Source organism: Aotus nancymaae, unplaced genomic scaffold, assembly GCF_030222135.1.
Source record: "Aotus nancymaae isolate 86718 unplaced genomic scaffold, 86718_ANA_hifiasm-v0.15.2.pri h1tg000053l, whole genome shotgun sequence".
NCBI classification, from domain to species: Eukaryota; Metazoa; Chordata; class Mammalia; order Primates; family Aotidae; genus Aotus; species Aotus nancymaae.
Window position 1 is genome coordinate 27,545,752 of NW_026988467.1, and position 16,301 is coordinate 27,562,052.

General features: G+C 39.0%; 1 protein-coding gene across 17 annotated transcripts in view; it reads right to left on the reverse strand.

The window, feature by feature from the left end:
- Positions 1 to 16,301, reverse strand: part of PUM1 (pumilio RNA binding family member 1) — a 138,849-nt gene that overhangs the window by 73,458 nt on the left and 49,090 nt on the right. For 10 of the 17 annotated variants that reach the window (XM_012439865.2, XM_012439858.2, XM_021668450.2 and 7 more), the window contains exons 4-5: positions 3,666 to 3,774; positions 2,516 to 2,694 (exon numbers count right to left, since the gene is read on the reverse strand). The exons of 5 other annotated variants lie outside the window; for them this stretch is intronic. In XM_012439865.2, coding sequence (XP_012295288.2) covers positions 2,516 to 2,694; positions 3,666 to 3,774 — 288 coding nt within the window. The remainder of the gene's footprint in view (positions 1 to 2,515; positions 2,695 to 3,665; positions 3,775 to 16,301) is intronic. 2 more of the 17 variants (XM_012439856.2, XM_064363593.1) reach the window with 1 other exon arrangement.

Here is a 16,301-nt window from a genome sequence, read left to right on the forward strand (position 1 = left end):
GCTTTGGTCAGATGTCATCCTGATGAAGAGGCAGAGAAAAGCCACATTATGTGTAAGATTAAGAGGATACAACCACAAACCTGATAACAAGTTCACTGGCCAGGCGCAGAGGCTCACACCTGTAATCCCAGCACTCTGGGAGGCCAAGCCAGGCAAATCATCCGAGGTCAGGAGTTTGAGACCAACCTGGCCAACATCGTGAAACCCTGTCTCTACTAAAAATACAAAAATTAGCCAGGCATCGTGGCAGGCGCCTGTAATCCCAGCTACTGGGGAGGCTGAGGCAGGAGAATCACTTGAACCCGTGAGGTGGAGGTTGCAAAGAGCCAAGATCGCGTCATTACACTCCAGCCTAGGCGATGAGCAAAACTCCGTCTCAATAATAACAATAATCATAATAATTGGTTCACTGAGCCACAGGTCTCCATCCACCAGAAGATTGTATATGCTAACAAGTGGCTTGATGTCACTAGACCAGTCCTCTTGTATCACTCTATTGATGCAACCTAAGTCAAACTATGGGATAATATTCCATTATCCACGATCTTCCTTCTAAAAGGAGCTGGAACACAGATTTGGAGAATTTTCATTTATTTTTATGCATACCTCAGAATCTCAGTAAATTATCTTGATAGCTAGAGTCCCATCTCCTGACCCCATCAATCTAGTCTGAGGTCTTACCCTCCTCTAGTCACAACTCTTTTGTAAAAGAGGTAAATCATCAGTTTCCCAGGACAACTAAGATAGTAAATCCAAATGATACAGCTTTTGTCATCAAAATAACTGTCTAACGAGACGATTAAAAAAGAGAAAATAAAAAGAGAGAAAAATAAGGGGCAAAGTGATTCAATCCCACCATGTATCTTTCTCCTAATTCCAACTATTTTTCCACTTCCTACAAGCTTCACAGTAATGCAGGCATATGCCTCCTGGTTAGTGCCCAAGAATTAAAAACTGATCACACACATGACAGAGAATTCACAGCTAGAGTCACAGGTTCCAGTTCACCACACTAGCAACCTACTGAGGCACAACACTAATTTCTGCTGAGGAATCTGTGCTCATAAGATGAGGAAAGAGTGAAGACAAAAAAAGGGGTGAGCTGGGGATAGGGTGAAAAAGGAGAAGTAACTTCATTCTTCCCATGAGATAATAGGCAAATGATCACTTAGCCTGAGCCCATTCCTCACATCCAAAGGGTAGATCTTGTTCTTCCCAAGCAGCCCCTTGGGAAGGTTCAAATAAAAGAAGCCATCTCCTATCTGATTCACAAGCTACTAAACCTGGCCTAGGTCTCTACAGGGTCAAAACACCCCAAAGCAATCAGGTCAGCTTTAGAATAGCTAGTACTTAAGAACTGTACTTGACACTTGAGGAAGCTGCATCAAAAATAAACTACTGTTACTCTAACAAAATTTAACCTGGAATAGGGAAAACGGGACCAAGCCTCTGATACCCAGTAAAAGATGTATGACACTAAGAAATACTGAGCAACAAATGCTATTAAAGAAAAATAGTTATAATTATTAATATACTTTGTGGGAAAGAACCTTCTCTCCCACAAGTTATATTAAAATCTCTTAAATTTTAAGACTGCTACCAGGTAGTATTAGCACAAAATGACTTCAGGGAGAAATGGCTTTGAAAAATAACAAAACAAGCTAGACAAGAGAAAGGGAGGGAAGATAGATTCATGCACCTTTCATGGCCTTCCTATCTGTGACTTGGAATATGACAACAGTCATAGAATAAAAAATGAGGAAGACTCAAATGGAAATACATCATCTTAAGACTTCTTGATCCAGAAAGTTAATGATAAAGAAAGAAATCATTTTGAGAAAGGTTGTCACAGATGCTTATGGAAAAATTCTAACAACTTGAAAGAGGCTATAGACACAGAGACTTATCTGACTACAATTTAGCATCAGCGAGGTCAGTGACAATGAATCCAAAAAATCCAGAAGAAAGAATTAACAGAATCCCTAATTTCTTGACAGGCCAGGTGTCAGAAATAAAGCTGTTCAAGGAGGGTTGAAGAGGATTCTATAATTAAATCACAGCTAACAAAACAAGAATGGCCCTATAATCTGATCCATATTAAGGTTTCTCGAATACTGGCAAATCACTGATCTCAAATCTGGAATTCCCTGTTAACATCCCAGCATCAGCTGTCTTTTTTTAATTCCTTCCCAACCCCCTTTTGTTTTTATTTTAAAGTAAAAATGGTGTTTTCTGATAGACCAATGAACTTCGATCTAGATTTCAGTTCTTATCTCACATTACTATCAATGTGTCCGCCCAAAACATTATTACTTTAGTTTTTAAAAGTTTAGTTTACATCTCCTGGTATGTTTGCTGAGTTCTATTTACAACGAACATGTTTGAAAATACCCTGTAATTAGTGCTGTGAAGGAAACTAAACAGGCATGTTTTGCTTTAGGGTAAAAAAGATAGAGATAGAGAGGAAGAGAGAGAGAGAGAGAGAGATAGGAACAAGTTCCTCAAGCCAACTTACAAATCCTCCTTTTCTTAGACAGGAATCGCCCGGGGATGAGCTCAACACATATTCCACCATGCTAACGCCTAGTCCCCCACTCTCCGATCGTGGGGACAGTACAGAATTGACCTCACTGTTCACATGGAAACTCTGACCAGGTCTTCTCTGCACCATGATTGGCTGGGAAACTGAATGATCTACAAAAAAGATACACAAGCATGATACAGTGCAGCCAGAGGCTCAAACAAATTATGAGTGATGTCTCATGGATAAACCAATGGAATCAGGAAACTTGCCATGGTCAGTTGAGCCAAAACCTCCTATTGTGTCTTTCACTGTATGATATTCAACATAAGCTAAGGAAATGGAACACACCCCTCATTTATCCAGGATAGCAGAAGAATACAACCGTTTATCTAGCTTATCTGGTTTGTCTAGCTGAGTGGATAAAATGTTTACCCCTTTATAAGTAAAAAGATTTCTTTTTAATCTATTTTATTGATAGTATTACTAAAACAAAATACAATATTACTGCCCTTTTTAAAAACAACAATATAATTTTTTCTTTTCTGATAATTCACTGTCATCATGAGGTTCCATGCTTACACTGTGCTGTAACATACCACACTGGCTTTTGGGTTTTCTGTCTCCTTCCTCCCTATCACCTGTCACTTTTTCTGCTGTCAGTGTGTCTGCCTCTGTAAGTTCTCCCCATCCTTCTTCAGGGGTAGTCTGCCAGAATAATGTCCATGCCCAGTGCCTTGATTTGGTCCCAGTCACGTTTAAAGATAGATCATGCTATACACAGTACACAAGGGCACGGGGAAAAAAGAAACATGAACTTCAAATGGCAGGTGTGGATTTTCTAATTCCAAGTATGCTGACAGCAGTACAGAACAAAACATTATAGCTGAAATTATGGTCATTTCAAATAAGACCATTTTCCCCTGTGGCTAGCACTTCAGAAAATATTGAAGATTTGATTGTGTGTTAATTATGTTTTAATAAATTACATCATATAAAGCTCCTTAATGGCAATTACACTACAGGAGAGGACACTGCTTGACATGCTTATGTCACTGATGTAAAATTCATGACTTGCCAATTGCTGAGGAAAGGAGCTCTAAGACAGGCATAAATCACAGTACAGATGCTAGATCTAGATTACCTGATGTTCCCCAGGCACTGTCTCGCCATTGATCACCCAGGAATATTCCTTTTGGTCCATCTTTGCTGGATTCATCTGTTTCCCAAAACTTTTTACCTGGCAAGAGCTGCTGCAAATTAAAAATAATAGATGCTTTTAAAGAATTCATAAAGGATGAAAGTACAGCAGTCAACACTTTCTTTTAGACAAGGGTACTGAAGATGCTCACGTGCCCTGAAGGTCTTTAATTAAAGTGTTCTGACTACACAACTGTGGTCAGAGAACTACTATATATTTGGTAAAAGTCACAGAGAGGCCTAAGGCAAGGCAGGGGGTGGGGATGGGGACACTGATCTAACTATCCAATAGAAGCTCAACTTAAATCTAGAATTATTCACTTAACCCATGTCAAGATTTTTAAGGAGGAGGGAAGGGAACTAATAATGACCCCATTAGCTAACTGCTAAGTGGACTCTTACTGAAAAAGAATATCTACAAATACTAAAACACTTCTCTCTATATGTGTACGAACTACCAAAGTTACTCAAGCTGGAGCATGAACCTAGCTATGAACCTCAGCTATGGAATGCCAGAGGCAAAACTCACTTCTTTTATACACAGAGATTCCATTAACCAAAACACTTCCCAACCACAACTTTAACCTATTCCAAGATTTTGAAAGGACAGAAAAGCTATTCCTTCAGTACTGAAAGGGAAAAAAAATCCCCTAACCTCCATTAATTTTTTTAACAATACTTGGTAATACCATTATAACTTCACAAATCATTCCATGCTTCAGAGAAAACAGGGATCACTGGCCCTAAGCCAACATGAGAAGTTTATACTAGCTTCAGTAAAAAAATGCAAAGTACCCTTCAAGCAAGACACAGTACAGTTTTGCACAAGATCAAAGCACTAGTGACCAGGCTTACGAAGTAAAATTCCACAGAACTCTATCATTCTTGGTTCTGGTCATCAGCTTTACTCACTAAAATGCCTCTGCTTATTTCCTCTCATCATGTTTTCAACTGCTATTACACAGGAAACTAAGAAGTCTGAGATAGTATTTAACCACCATTTTTTAGCACAAAAATATCTGGAGAGTTGAATTTCTCAGAGGAACACAATAAAAAACCAGAAAGCATAAAACATTTCCTCTCCTTAACAATAAAGGTTTAACATTCCCATTTAACCCATAACCCAATAATAATGGAAAAATATTTGTACTCTGATCTCACTAAAATAAATCTCCACTTCCCAAATCTAATTTCTGGGTCAGTCGGCATAATTTTCATCTACCTGTAAGAGGTTCTATAATCTGTCTCAGGGACATAGGTTACTGCCTGAACCAAAGCAGTTTCCCATACACTTTGCTCTTCAGGACCTAATATATTATTTACTAATTAAACAAGATCAGGACAAAAACACATTTTGGTCTGGCATTTAATTGCACAGATACCCAAGGTTCCTTGAAGATGAACAGCTATAAGTAGCAGTCTTCCTGGTATATTGCTTGCTACCTTAAGGGTACTTGCGGGAGGGCAGGGATCAGGGTAATATGGGAAAAATCCCAGATCAAAGCTAAGCATGAGGGTCAGGAAGCACTGAACTGGACAACTTTGAAGTGCCCTAAGAAATCTTACTGAACTGCCCTGGGCCTTATTCTTTTTTTATTGATGAAGGAAATATCGTTCAAGTTGCTGTGATGATTAGAAATATTGTTGATGAGTGCCTAGCACAATAGGTTCTCAATAAATTTATTCAAAAAACATCACATCTAGGCAAAATAGCTGTCAAATCAGGTCACAGAGGGGATACTGAAAATTAATGTAAACTATGCAGAGGACAATTCAAGAATTATTTTTAAACTTATTTTTCTCCTTTTGGTCTCAAAAATCTCCTGTCTGAAGATTACAAATAAAATTTCTTTCCCCATTGGTTGTACCCTTTCTCCAACTAAAACTCTGATTTTTTTCTCTTGTACTTTGTGGAAAGCAAGAACAACTACTCTTTTGTATTCCAGAAGAAAGAATGTCACCACAAGGAGGGCCTCACTTGTTTCATGCTCCACATAATAGTGCAAAGAGCGCCAAGGTGATCAAAATCATTCTTGTCCTTTAAATTTTTAAATTAAGAGTTCATTCTTTACAAAAACTTGTAAATCTTGAGTTTTAAATAAACTCAAGGAAGAAGGTCCCATGTGGTGGTTCAATCCTGTAATCCCAGCACTTTGGGAGGCCGAGGCAGGCGGATCACCTGAGGTCAGGAGTTCGAGACTAGCCTGGCCAACATGGTGACATCCTGTCTCTACTAAAAAGCACAAAAATTAGCTGGGTGTGGTGGTGCACACCTGTAGTCCCAGGTACTCAGGAGGCTAAGGCACAAGAATCACTTGAACCAGGAAGGCAGAGGTTGCAGTGAGCCGAGATCATGCCACCACACTCCATGCTGGGTGACAGAGTCAAGTGAGACTCTGTATCCAAAAAAAAAAAACCCTCAAGGAATAGTTTGCACAAGTACCAGCCTCCATACGCAAATATAGTCTTGTCCATAATTTGTAAAATTGCTTAGAGAAAGCAGCAGCCTTTCAGCTCAAAGCTTCAAAACTCAGTTCTGGGATCCTGTCACCTTTCATGATAGTGTACCAGGTTTTCATAATGTGAAAAGCAGGTGAACGCATAAGCAAGCCTATTTTCTGAGTAAATTCTCTCAAAAGGAAACAACAATAAGGCAAACATGAAGCAAAGTGCTATCAGGTTGGTGCAAAAGTAATCGCAGTTTTTGCCACTACGGAAAAGAAAGAAGAAAGCAAAAAACTAAACCAAGGTGCTTGGGCAAAGACAGAAGCAAAATTAGCAAAGCTCTTAAGTCTCTGGATCTACTTAGTCTTTCTCCCTTTCCTCCAAAATACATGCATATACGCTCAACTGCTCAGTTAGCAGCATCTGAAATGACTCTTAATGATCTTCACTTACAAGTATTCATGCCCTAATGTAATCCCCTTCCCCTGACTGTGGGCTAGACCTATAACATGCCTCTAAGAAATAACGTAAGGCAAGTCATGGGATGTTACTTTCAAGATGTTAAAAAGCTGTGATTTCCATCTTGCTTGTCCTCTTCTATCTATTGCCCTGATTGCTTACGCTGATGATGACTGCTGCTATGTTATGAGCTGCCCTATAGAGAGGCTACATGAAGCCAAGAGAGAGACATCTCTGGACAACAGCTACACATACAAAGCTATTGCTCCCCAGCTTCCCACTGAACTCTGCCTCTGCCCTGAATCATTTACACCCAATTAAGAACTGAGGTCCTCAGTCCAACAACCTATGAGGAATGGATCCTGACATCAACCACAAGAGTGAGCTTGGAAACAGACCTTTCCCCAATCAAGCTTTGAGACACATGTAGCCACAGTTGAAATCATGACTGCAGTTTATGAAGGACCCTGAAGCAGATGACTTAGCAAAGCCACGCATGGGTTCCTGACTTATAGAGACTGTGAGGCTTAAACAACTGTCTTGTTTTAGGCAGGGCATGGTGCCTTATACGTGTAATCCCAGTACTTTGCAAGGCTGAGGCCTGGAGTCCAAGACCAGCCTCAGCAACAAACACAGCAAGACTTTAGCTTCACAAAGACTTTTTAAAAATTAGTCAGCACTGGTGGCACACACATGTAGTCCCAGCTACTTAGAAGGTTGAGGTGGGAGGAATGCATGAGACCAGAAGTTTGAAGCTGCAGTGAGCTATGATTACACTACTACACTCCTGCCACACACACACACAGTTGTTCCTGCCTGGGCAACAGAGTGAGACCCTATCTCTTAACACACAGAACACACACACACCCTCTGTTGTTTTAAGCTACTAAATTTTAGAGTGATCTGTTAAGCAGCAATAACTAACACTGCTGTGAATATGTGGAAGTGTTTTTTGTATATTTGAAACACTTCTTTAGGAGTTTGGTTTCAAAAAACACTTCTTGTTCCATTTCTAATATTTAAATATAAGTGATGAAAGCAAAATCTTTTTGAATTTGGAAAAAAGTAATTACCTCTGTTCCATTGCATGTTTTCCCCAAATCTGTCTTATAGCCCTCTGTATTAAAAAAAGGCTGGTTTTAACTCGGCAAAATTAATCAATTTAGACATGTTGAGCCTACTGACAATTAACAGCAATTCTTGTATTCAAAAATACCTAACTGTTCAAATCTGATCATATTAAAAGGACTTAGAAACTACTGAATTATAAAACCAAGTGATAATGTGTTATCCAAGTACAATTTCAAATTCAACAATAATCCCTCTGGAGGTAACAGCATCCACAGCATTGGCTAAAATATCCTGGTTTGCCAACCCACTGACATAAATACCAGCAGTTATCAAATCTTCACATAACACATAATCACCAAAAATGTAAATGCATCCAGCCTATGAAAAAATAGTTCCTATCCACCCCCCATCAAGAATTTGGAAACATAGACTGGTTTTTTTGACAAGGCGAAAAGCAACAGATCACAGAAGAGATGCACAAAGTTTGTTTTAAAGAATGATTTGGCAGTAAGAGGATTAAACGATTTGACAATTCCAAAAGAAGATAACAGGAATTAGGAACTGGTCCAACAAAAGCAAAGGAGCCCCACGGAGTCAGATGTAGCCAGTATTATCCAGTTGACACATTTAAGGGCAGGGCACCCGATGCACAAAGAAGCCTATCCTTATCAAAGCAATTAATGCATCTGGTTAGATAGAAGCTTAGTTACATTAGACACTAAAAACACCCAAGTAATCTCCCTGGCTCCAACTCTGCTTACCAAGCTACCTTCTTAGAGGAACTGGCTTCCTCGTGTAGCCAACCATGCTAATCACCAAACACAACTATCCTTCTCCATCTAAGAGTTGCTTTTGCTCCTTAAAAAAAAAAAATCAGTAGACTGCATTTTGGTTTTCATAATTAGTCTCTTGTTGTCCTGGTTAGTGTGGGGTCAATATCATAACCCAATCATCTGAATTAGTAATGAAAGTCCATTTCAAAATCTAGGAATGGAGAACCAAGACTTGGGGAGTCCTATCATCCCCAGCAATACAATAAATAGACCTTGTACTCTTCCTTGTAGTGTCACATTAAGTGGGATTCCTAACTGCCCCACCAATAGTGTCTGCTCTCAAATCTCTGGGAAAAACACATACACGTACACTATTTATCCCATCCTGAATCATAAGTTTATAAAAGAAAATAACTTACAAAAAGTAAAAAAAAAAAAAAAAAAAAACTCAGTAAGCTTATTCATGAGGCTTCTGGAATACAAAATAGAAGTCAAGCACTGGTTTACAAGCAATTTTAGCCACTTGAGAAACGTAAATTTTGTCTGGAAATACCTTTTTTCCTTTCCATCTAACAAAAAAAGGACAATACACAAAGCCACACTTAACAATCAATGTCATAAACCTCTACCAAGAGGAACCCTTAAAACACGTTAAGACAATAAAAAGTGGAGAATATCAAGAAACGCTAGGCTTCTTATTTTAAAACAATGATAAAGACCCATAAATGCTCTGAAATCCCTTTATTTTAAACTAGTTTTAAATTCCAGCTATGTGAATTTTATCCTCTTCTGCCTTAGTTTTCTCACCTACAATATGACCTATTGTGTACAATGAAAGAGATAACACATGTAACGACATAATACAATGCTGAAACAGTAACCAAAAAGTCAGCTACTATCCTTCTTTGAAAGAGCAAAGTAGCAGCCAACAGACATCACAATACTAACGCTTTGTCAATGACATGCTCCTATGTACTTAACTATAAGAAACTATAAGACAGAGTAATCGTGGCCTCACCCAGGCCATGTCAGTCCAAATCTCATTACATTAACTGCCCCAACAAAACAACACTACAAGAACCATGATTATGGCTTTTCAGGAACTGCAAAGAGGCAAGACAATTATTGCCTGCATTTTTTGACCATACCACCACTAATATTTGAATAGGGATTTAACAATGAGGTTTACTGATGATCTCAACAGTAAATGGGCTCTCCAGCAACTCCTCTGTACTCAAAAGGAATAAAATATTAGGTAACTGCTTATACACTCAAATACACAGAGCACACAGAGGCTGCACAGAGCATCTTTCAGAACAGAAACTGAGCATCTTAAGGAATATAACTAATATGGATGTTACAACCTTGCAAACATGATCAGGTTTGATCGTGTTATTATCTAGCAACTCAAACTTACAACATAAGCTTAGTTTCATTTGAATGTAGCCAATGCATGAGACAAATGCTTGATAGTTAACTAGCTGGTAAGATAGCAACAACCAAAACAATTATTAATTTCTTAGTATTTATCTTACCACACTCTCAGTACATTAAGAGAAGCTGACATCAACTCAGAGAAAGGATTTTTCAGAACTAACTGAAATGAAGAAGTGTGACTGGTAACCACTGATAATCACATGTGGTAGTCTGACTTGTAAAAATTTTCTATTTTTCACAACTTAGTTTCTCCATACCACAGACAGTTGTTGTAAAATCAAGTGAGATAGTATATGAAGTGCTTTCATAAATACTAAGAACTATACTGACATTAAGTTACACTAAAGCTTTATTTAAAGCATTAACTTATTAAAATGTATCTTCAAAAAAAAGCCAAGTTCATCCATTACTGGTTAGCATAATTCTTTTGGAAGGGCCTCAGAAAATACATACGTATCAAGAGTCACAGCCAGGTGCAGTGGCTCACTGCTGTATTTCCAGCACTTTGGGAGGCTGAGGCAGCAGGAGGATAGCTTGAGTCCAGGAGTTCAAGATCAGCCTGGGCAACACAGTGAGACTCCATCTCTACCAAAACTCAAAAAAAAAATAAGCCATGTATGGTGGCACATGCCTGTGGTCCTAGCTATTCAGGAGACTGACTGAGGTGGGAGGATCACCTGAGCTCAGGAGATCAAGGCTGCAGTGAGCCATGACTGCACCACTGCACTCCAGCCTGGGCGACAGAGCAAGATCCAGGCTCAAAAAACACTACAAAGTGTTTGTAAGAATAAAAAAGTCGAGGCTGGATGCAGCGGCTCATGCCTGTAATCCCAGTACTTTAGAAGGCCAAGGTGGGAGGGTCACTTGAGGAGTTCAAGACCAGCCTGGGCAACTGGAGAGACTCCTCATCTCTATTTTTAAAAATTAAAATTAAAAATAAGAATAAGAAAGTTGAAAGCAGGCCGGGTGGTGGCTCTCGCCTGTAACCCCAGCACTTTGCGGGGGCTGAGGCAGGCAGATTGCTTGAGGCCAGAAGTTCGAGACCAGCCTAGACATGGTGAAACCCCATCACTATTAAAAATACAAAAATCAGCCAGGCATAGTGGCGGGTGCCTGTAATCTCAGCTACTCAGGAGGCTGAGGCAGCAGAATCGCTTGAACCCAGGAGGCAGAGGTTACAATGAGCCGAGACTGCACCACTGCATTCCTGGGCAACACAGCAAGACTCTGTCTGAAAAAATAAAGTTGAAGGCAAACTGCAAACTAAATATGCAACAATAAATTAATTAGGTGTGGGCCTGGTGCAGTGGCCCACACCTGTAATCCCAGCATACTGGTAGGCAGAAGATCACTTGAGGCCAGGTATTCAAGACCAGCCTGTGCAACATAGAGAGACCCTGTCTCTTTAAATAAATAAATAAGCAAGCAAACAAACAAGTTGTGGTACAACAATGTAAGCTCACCAAAAATAGCCATAATAGCTACATGTAACATTTATAAAATAACATTAATTTTTTTTTAAACCACAGGCCATATCGATACAACATTAAATTTTAAAAGTAAAATACAATACTGTACATGTGGAGACTGCTTCTCGTGCATTCTTCCCTTTTGGATCAAGACTGGAAAGAAAAATAACAGCAGAAGGGTGTTTTTTGTGTGCTGGGATTGTGGATGACTTGTTTAAAAATATATTTTTGTTATGATTTTCAACTAATTTTCTAATAAATAAAAACAGATAATGGAAGTCTGAAATTCACTGCAAATAAATAAGGCATATCCTCTTAAGCAGATACATTTCACTTCGACATAATTTCTTTTTTTTTTTTTTTTCTTGAAACGGAGTTTTACTCTTGTTGCCTAGGCTGGAGTACAATGGCAAGATCTCAGCTCACCACAACCTCTGCCCCCCAGGTTCAAGCAATTCTCTTGCCTCAGCCTCCTGAGTAGCTGGGATCACAGGCACTCGCCACCAGGCCTGGATAATTTTTTGTATTTTTAGTAGAGACAGGGTTTCACTATGTTAGCCAAGCTGGTCTTGAATTCCTGACCTTGTGATCTGCCCACATCACCCTCCCAAAGTGCTGTAATTACAGGCGTGAGCCACCACACCTGGCCAGTTTCAAATATTTTTAAGCAAGCTGATACAGGCTTAGGATCCCTAATCTAAAAAAAATGCAAAATTTGAAATGGTCTAAAGCCCAAAACATTTTGAGTGCCAATGTGACAGTCAAAGGAAATGCTCACTAAAGCATTTCAGATTTCATGTTTCTGGATTGGGCTGTTCAGCTAGTAATTATAATGCAAATATTCCAAAAATCAAAAAATTCCAATGGATAAGGGATACTCAACCTGTAATAAACTTCCAACTCATTTTGAAAATTGTAGCTTAAATAAGGAATATTAAAAATGTTCAGTGTTCCAAGACAAGCCAGCTTTCTTTTTTTTTTTTAATTGAATGAAGTGCAGGGGAGGGATGGGGGCAGGGGTAGATAGACAAGCCAGTTTTTTTAATTAAAAATAAGTATATAGAAACAAATAATTTTTTAAGTTTTCACCTTCTCTTTCAGTGAAGGAATATGATCTTCCAAATTCTCATTTTGCATTTATATATGTGTATATATTCATATTAAAAATAATCTTTACATATAAGCAGAGTAAAGTGAATACTTCCTGCTTTCACTTTAATCACTCAATACTTGTACATAAAGATTATTTCTTAAAGTTAAAATATTTTTGTTCTCATTAATTTAATTCAAATCACAAAAAAACTAAGAATCAACATCTGCAATAATTTTTTTTCATATTTCTCTACTAGGTATCATTATAATCTGACATGTACACTGCTTAAAATTTGTACCCTATTGTGGCAAATGGTTACTACTGAAAACAGATTTCCATAGACATGGTGGTGTCTTAACAAAATACCTCTTTTGGCTGAAATCTAAAATACTGCTTTTAAAAAAAGAAAAGTTTAATCTGCTGCATAATTATAATTATGCAGTATATAAATTAACAGATTTTTTTTAAAGTTCCCAAGTTGTCAAGCACCTTCCATAAGCACTGTTAATACCTGTATTTAATGCCTTTAAATAACACTTTCACCACTAAGGATGAAATCACAGACATCACCCAGTATAGGCCAAGATGAGGTAATCTGATTTTCTCTCCCACAACTGGAAAATCAACATTGCTTTTCTAGCTATTGAAAAAATAAGTTTCAGTATTTGAAGTATTTGCTGATGTCCAAAGTACTACTTGCACATACTCTAAAATGCACAGCCTGCATTAGCCACTATTGGGAAAAAAACAAAAAAAAAAGTAGTAAAAGACATTCTTTGCCTTGAAAGAACTTAGAAGATTAAAAAGAAAAACCAGAGTCAAATGGACAGAATTACAAGTAATTTTAAGAAAAGCACACTGCCTAATAATGTAGTACAGACTGTTAAAATTCACAACCTATTACAGATAAAGAAAGAAAGAGTAGCCAACCACCAATGAAGAAATGAACCTTGGACAGGATGGTCAAGAACTATCTTAAAGAAGGGAACAGAATTTAGAGCAAGTTTGTCCGACCTGCAGCCTAGAACTACTGTGAATGGTCGCACACAAATTCATAAACTTGCTTAAAACATTATGAGATTTTTTGCAATTTTTTTTCTTTTCTTAATTCATCAGCTATCATTAGTGTTAGTGTATTTTATGTGTGGCCCAGGGAAATCAAAAGGCTGGACACCCCTGATTTAGAGGGAGCGAGACGATGCAAAGGACCTTCTACAATGAACGGTAGGCAAAAGTGAAAGCAAGTGGAACAGGTGCCCACCTGGAAACTGGCCATCAACACACAGTAGCAGTAAGAAGAGGGTGAAAAAGCCAGTTGCCAGTGAGACTACAAAAAGCACCCCTTGGGCCCTAATCCAATAGGCAACAAGTAGTAACATTATAAAACTTATCTTTAAAAGACTGATCCGACAGTCCTCCATAAAAAAGGGTGAAGGAAAGCAAATGGATCTGGGGAGTCCAAGCAAAGAGGCCAATATAGTAATCCAGTAATTAAATGTTAAGAAAAGGACCTATGGAAGTGGGGGCAAGGACAAAATTGCTGCTTAGACGTCTCTCAGCTTTCAAAGCAAGTGTGTGTGTGCCTGTGTGTGTGTGTGTGTCTGTGTGTGTGTGTGTCTGTGTATGTATGTTTTAATAATTTCACCGGGCACAGGGGCTCACGCCTGGAATCCCAGCACTTTGGGAGGCTGAGGCAAGAGAATCACCTGAGGTCTGGAGTTCAAGACCAGCCTGGCCAACATGGTAAAATCCTGTCTCTACTAAAAATACAAAAATTGGCTGGGCATGGTAGTGCATGCCTATAATTCCAGCTACTCAGGAGGCTGAGGCAGGAGAATCATGTGAGCTCGGGAGGTAGAGGTTGCAGTGAGCCCAGATCTCGCCACTGCACTCAAGCCTGGACAACAGAGCAAGACTCCATCTCAAAAATAAAAATAAAAAATAAAGGCTGGCCAGGTGTGGCAGTTCACACCTGTAATCCCAGCACTTTGGGAGGCTGAGGCAGGTAGACAACTGAGGTCAGGAGTTCAAGACCAGCCTGACCAATATGGTGAAACCTTGCCTCTACTAAAAATACAAAATTAGCCGAGCATCATGGTATGCGCCTGTAGTCCCAGCTACTTGGGAGGTTGAAGACAGGAGAACTGCTTGAACCTGGGAGGTGGAGACTGCAGTGAGGTGAAATCTCGCCACTGCACTCCAGCCTGGGCGACAGATCGAGACTCCATCTCAAAAAACATTACAATAAAATAAAATAAAAGCTATATAATTTCAAAAGTTAAAAGTCATAACCCATTAGGATGAGCAAGAATGAAGTCACTAAGTACTTATAAGCCAGTCTATCACTGGCATTCTTTTAATTAGGACTCTATTCTGCAGTCAGCTGAGTGCAAAAGCTAAATGAAAACAGAATCCATTAAGTTTTCCTGTATGGTACATGAAGAAAAAGAAAATTTAAAAATAAAAAATAAAAACACACACAGAAAAGATCCAAATATGTGCATATATCATCAAAAGTTTAAGTTTTATGCATCCAAAGAGTACTGAGTCTGCCCTGAAGATCCACTGTGGGCTGCTGGGGAACAGTAAGAGCAAAAAGACCCATCAAGTAGAGGTAAGAAGAATTTGGTAGCTTTTAAACTTTAGGACAACCAGGACAAGTGTGATAGCTCATGCCTGTAATCCTAGCTCTTTGGGAGGCCAAGGCAGGCAGATCACTGGAGCCCAGGAGTTCACCAGCCTGGCCAACATGGTGAAACCCCGTCTCTACTAGAAGTACAAAATTAGCCCGGGGTGGTGGCAGGTGCCTGTAATCTCAGTTACTCGGGAGTCTGAGGCACGATAATCACTGAAATCCAGGCAGCGGAGGTTACAGTGAGCCGAGATAATGCTGCTGCACTCCAGCCTGGGCAACACAGCAAGACTCTGTCTCAAAAACATAAATAAACAAACAAATTTTAGGACAACCACAAATTAGATGAGATAGAATTGCAAACTCTAGACTCTTCAGTTGATGACTACCATTAAACTTCAAAATGCACAGGGGTTTTCTGTTTTCTGCACACACCAAAGAACACAACCCTGTCAACTACTTCATCCTAGAAACTAAGCACATAAAAAGACATCATTCATACTTTCATAAAGCAAGTCCATTAAAGAACATTCAGAAATACTGTTAGCACCTCAAACTCCATGTTGTTTTGTCATAAATTAACCTGAAGAGGCTCCCATGCACATGCCTTCTGAATCTGAAAGTAAAGGTTTCTTTACACATTCCCATTTTGTTCATGGAACAGAGCCAAGAAACTTCTCTACTATCTTCATAAAACCTGACAGACTTACAATAAAGTATGCTGACAAAATGATAAAATTCCCAGAGTGAATCAGGCTTTTCCGCATGAGACAGGAAAAGTACAGAAAGGATGTGATATTATCTATAGGTTATCTATAAATAAGGTCATGTGTTTTTATATATGCATAAACTATACTTTTTTATTGATATTCAGAGAGCAAATGTGCACGTTTGTTACATGGCTGTAACATATTATGTGATGCTGAGGTTTGGGCTTCAACTGAACCTGTCACCCAAATAGTGAACACAGTTACCCAATTAGTAGTTTTTCAACCCTTGCCTCCGCCCTTCCCTTCCCTCTTTCAGAGTCCCCAGTGTCTACTGTTCCCTTCTTCATGTCTATGTGTACCCAACGTTTAGTTCCCACTTACAAGTGAGAACATGTGGTATTTGGATTTCTGTTCCAGTGATTAATTCACTTAGGATAATGGACTCCAGCTGCATCCATGTTGCTGCAAAGGTCATAATTTCATTCTTTTTT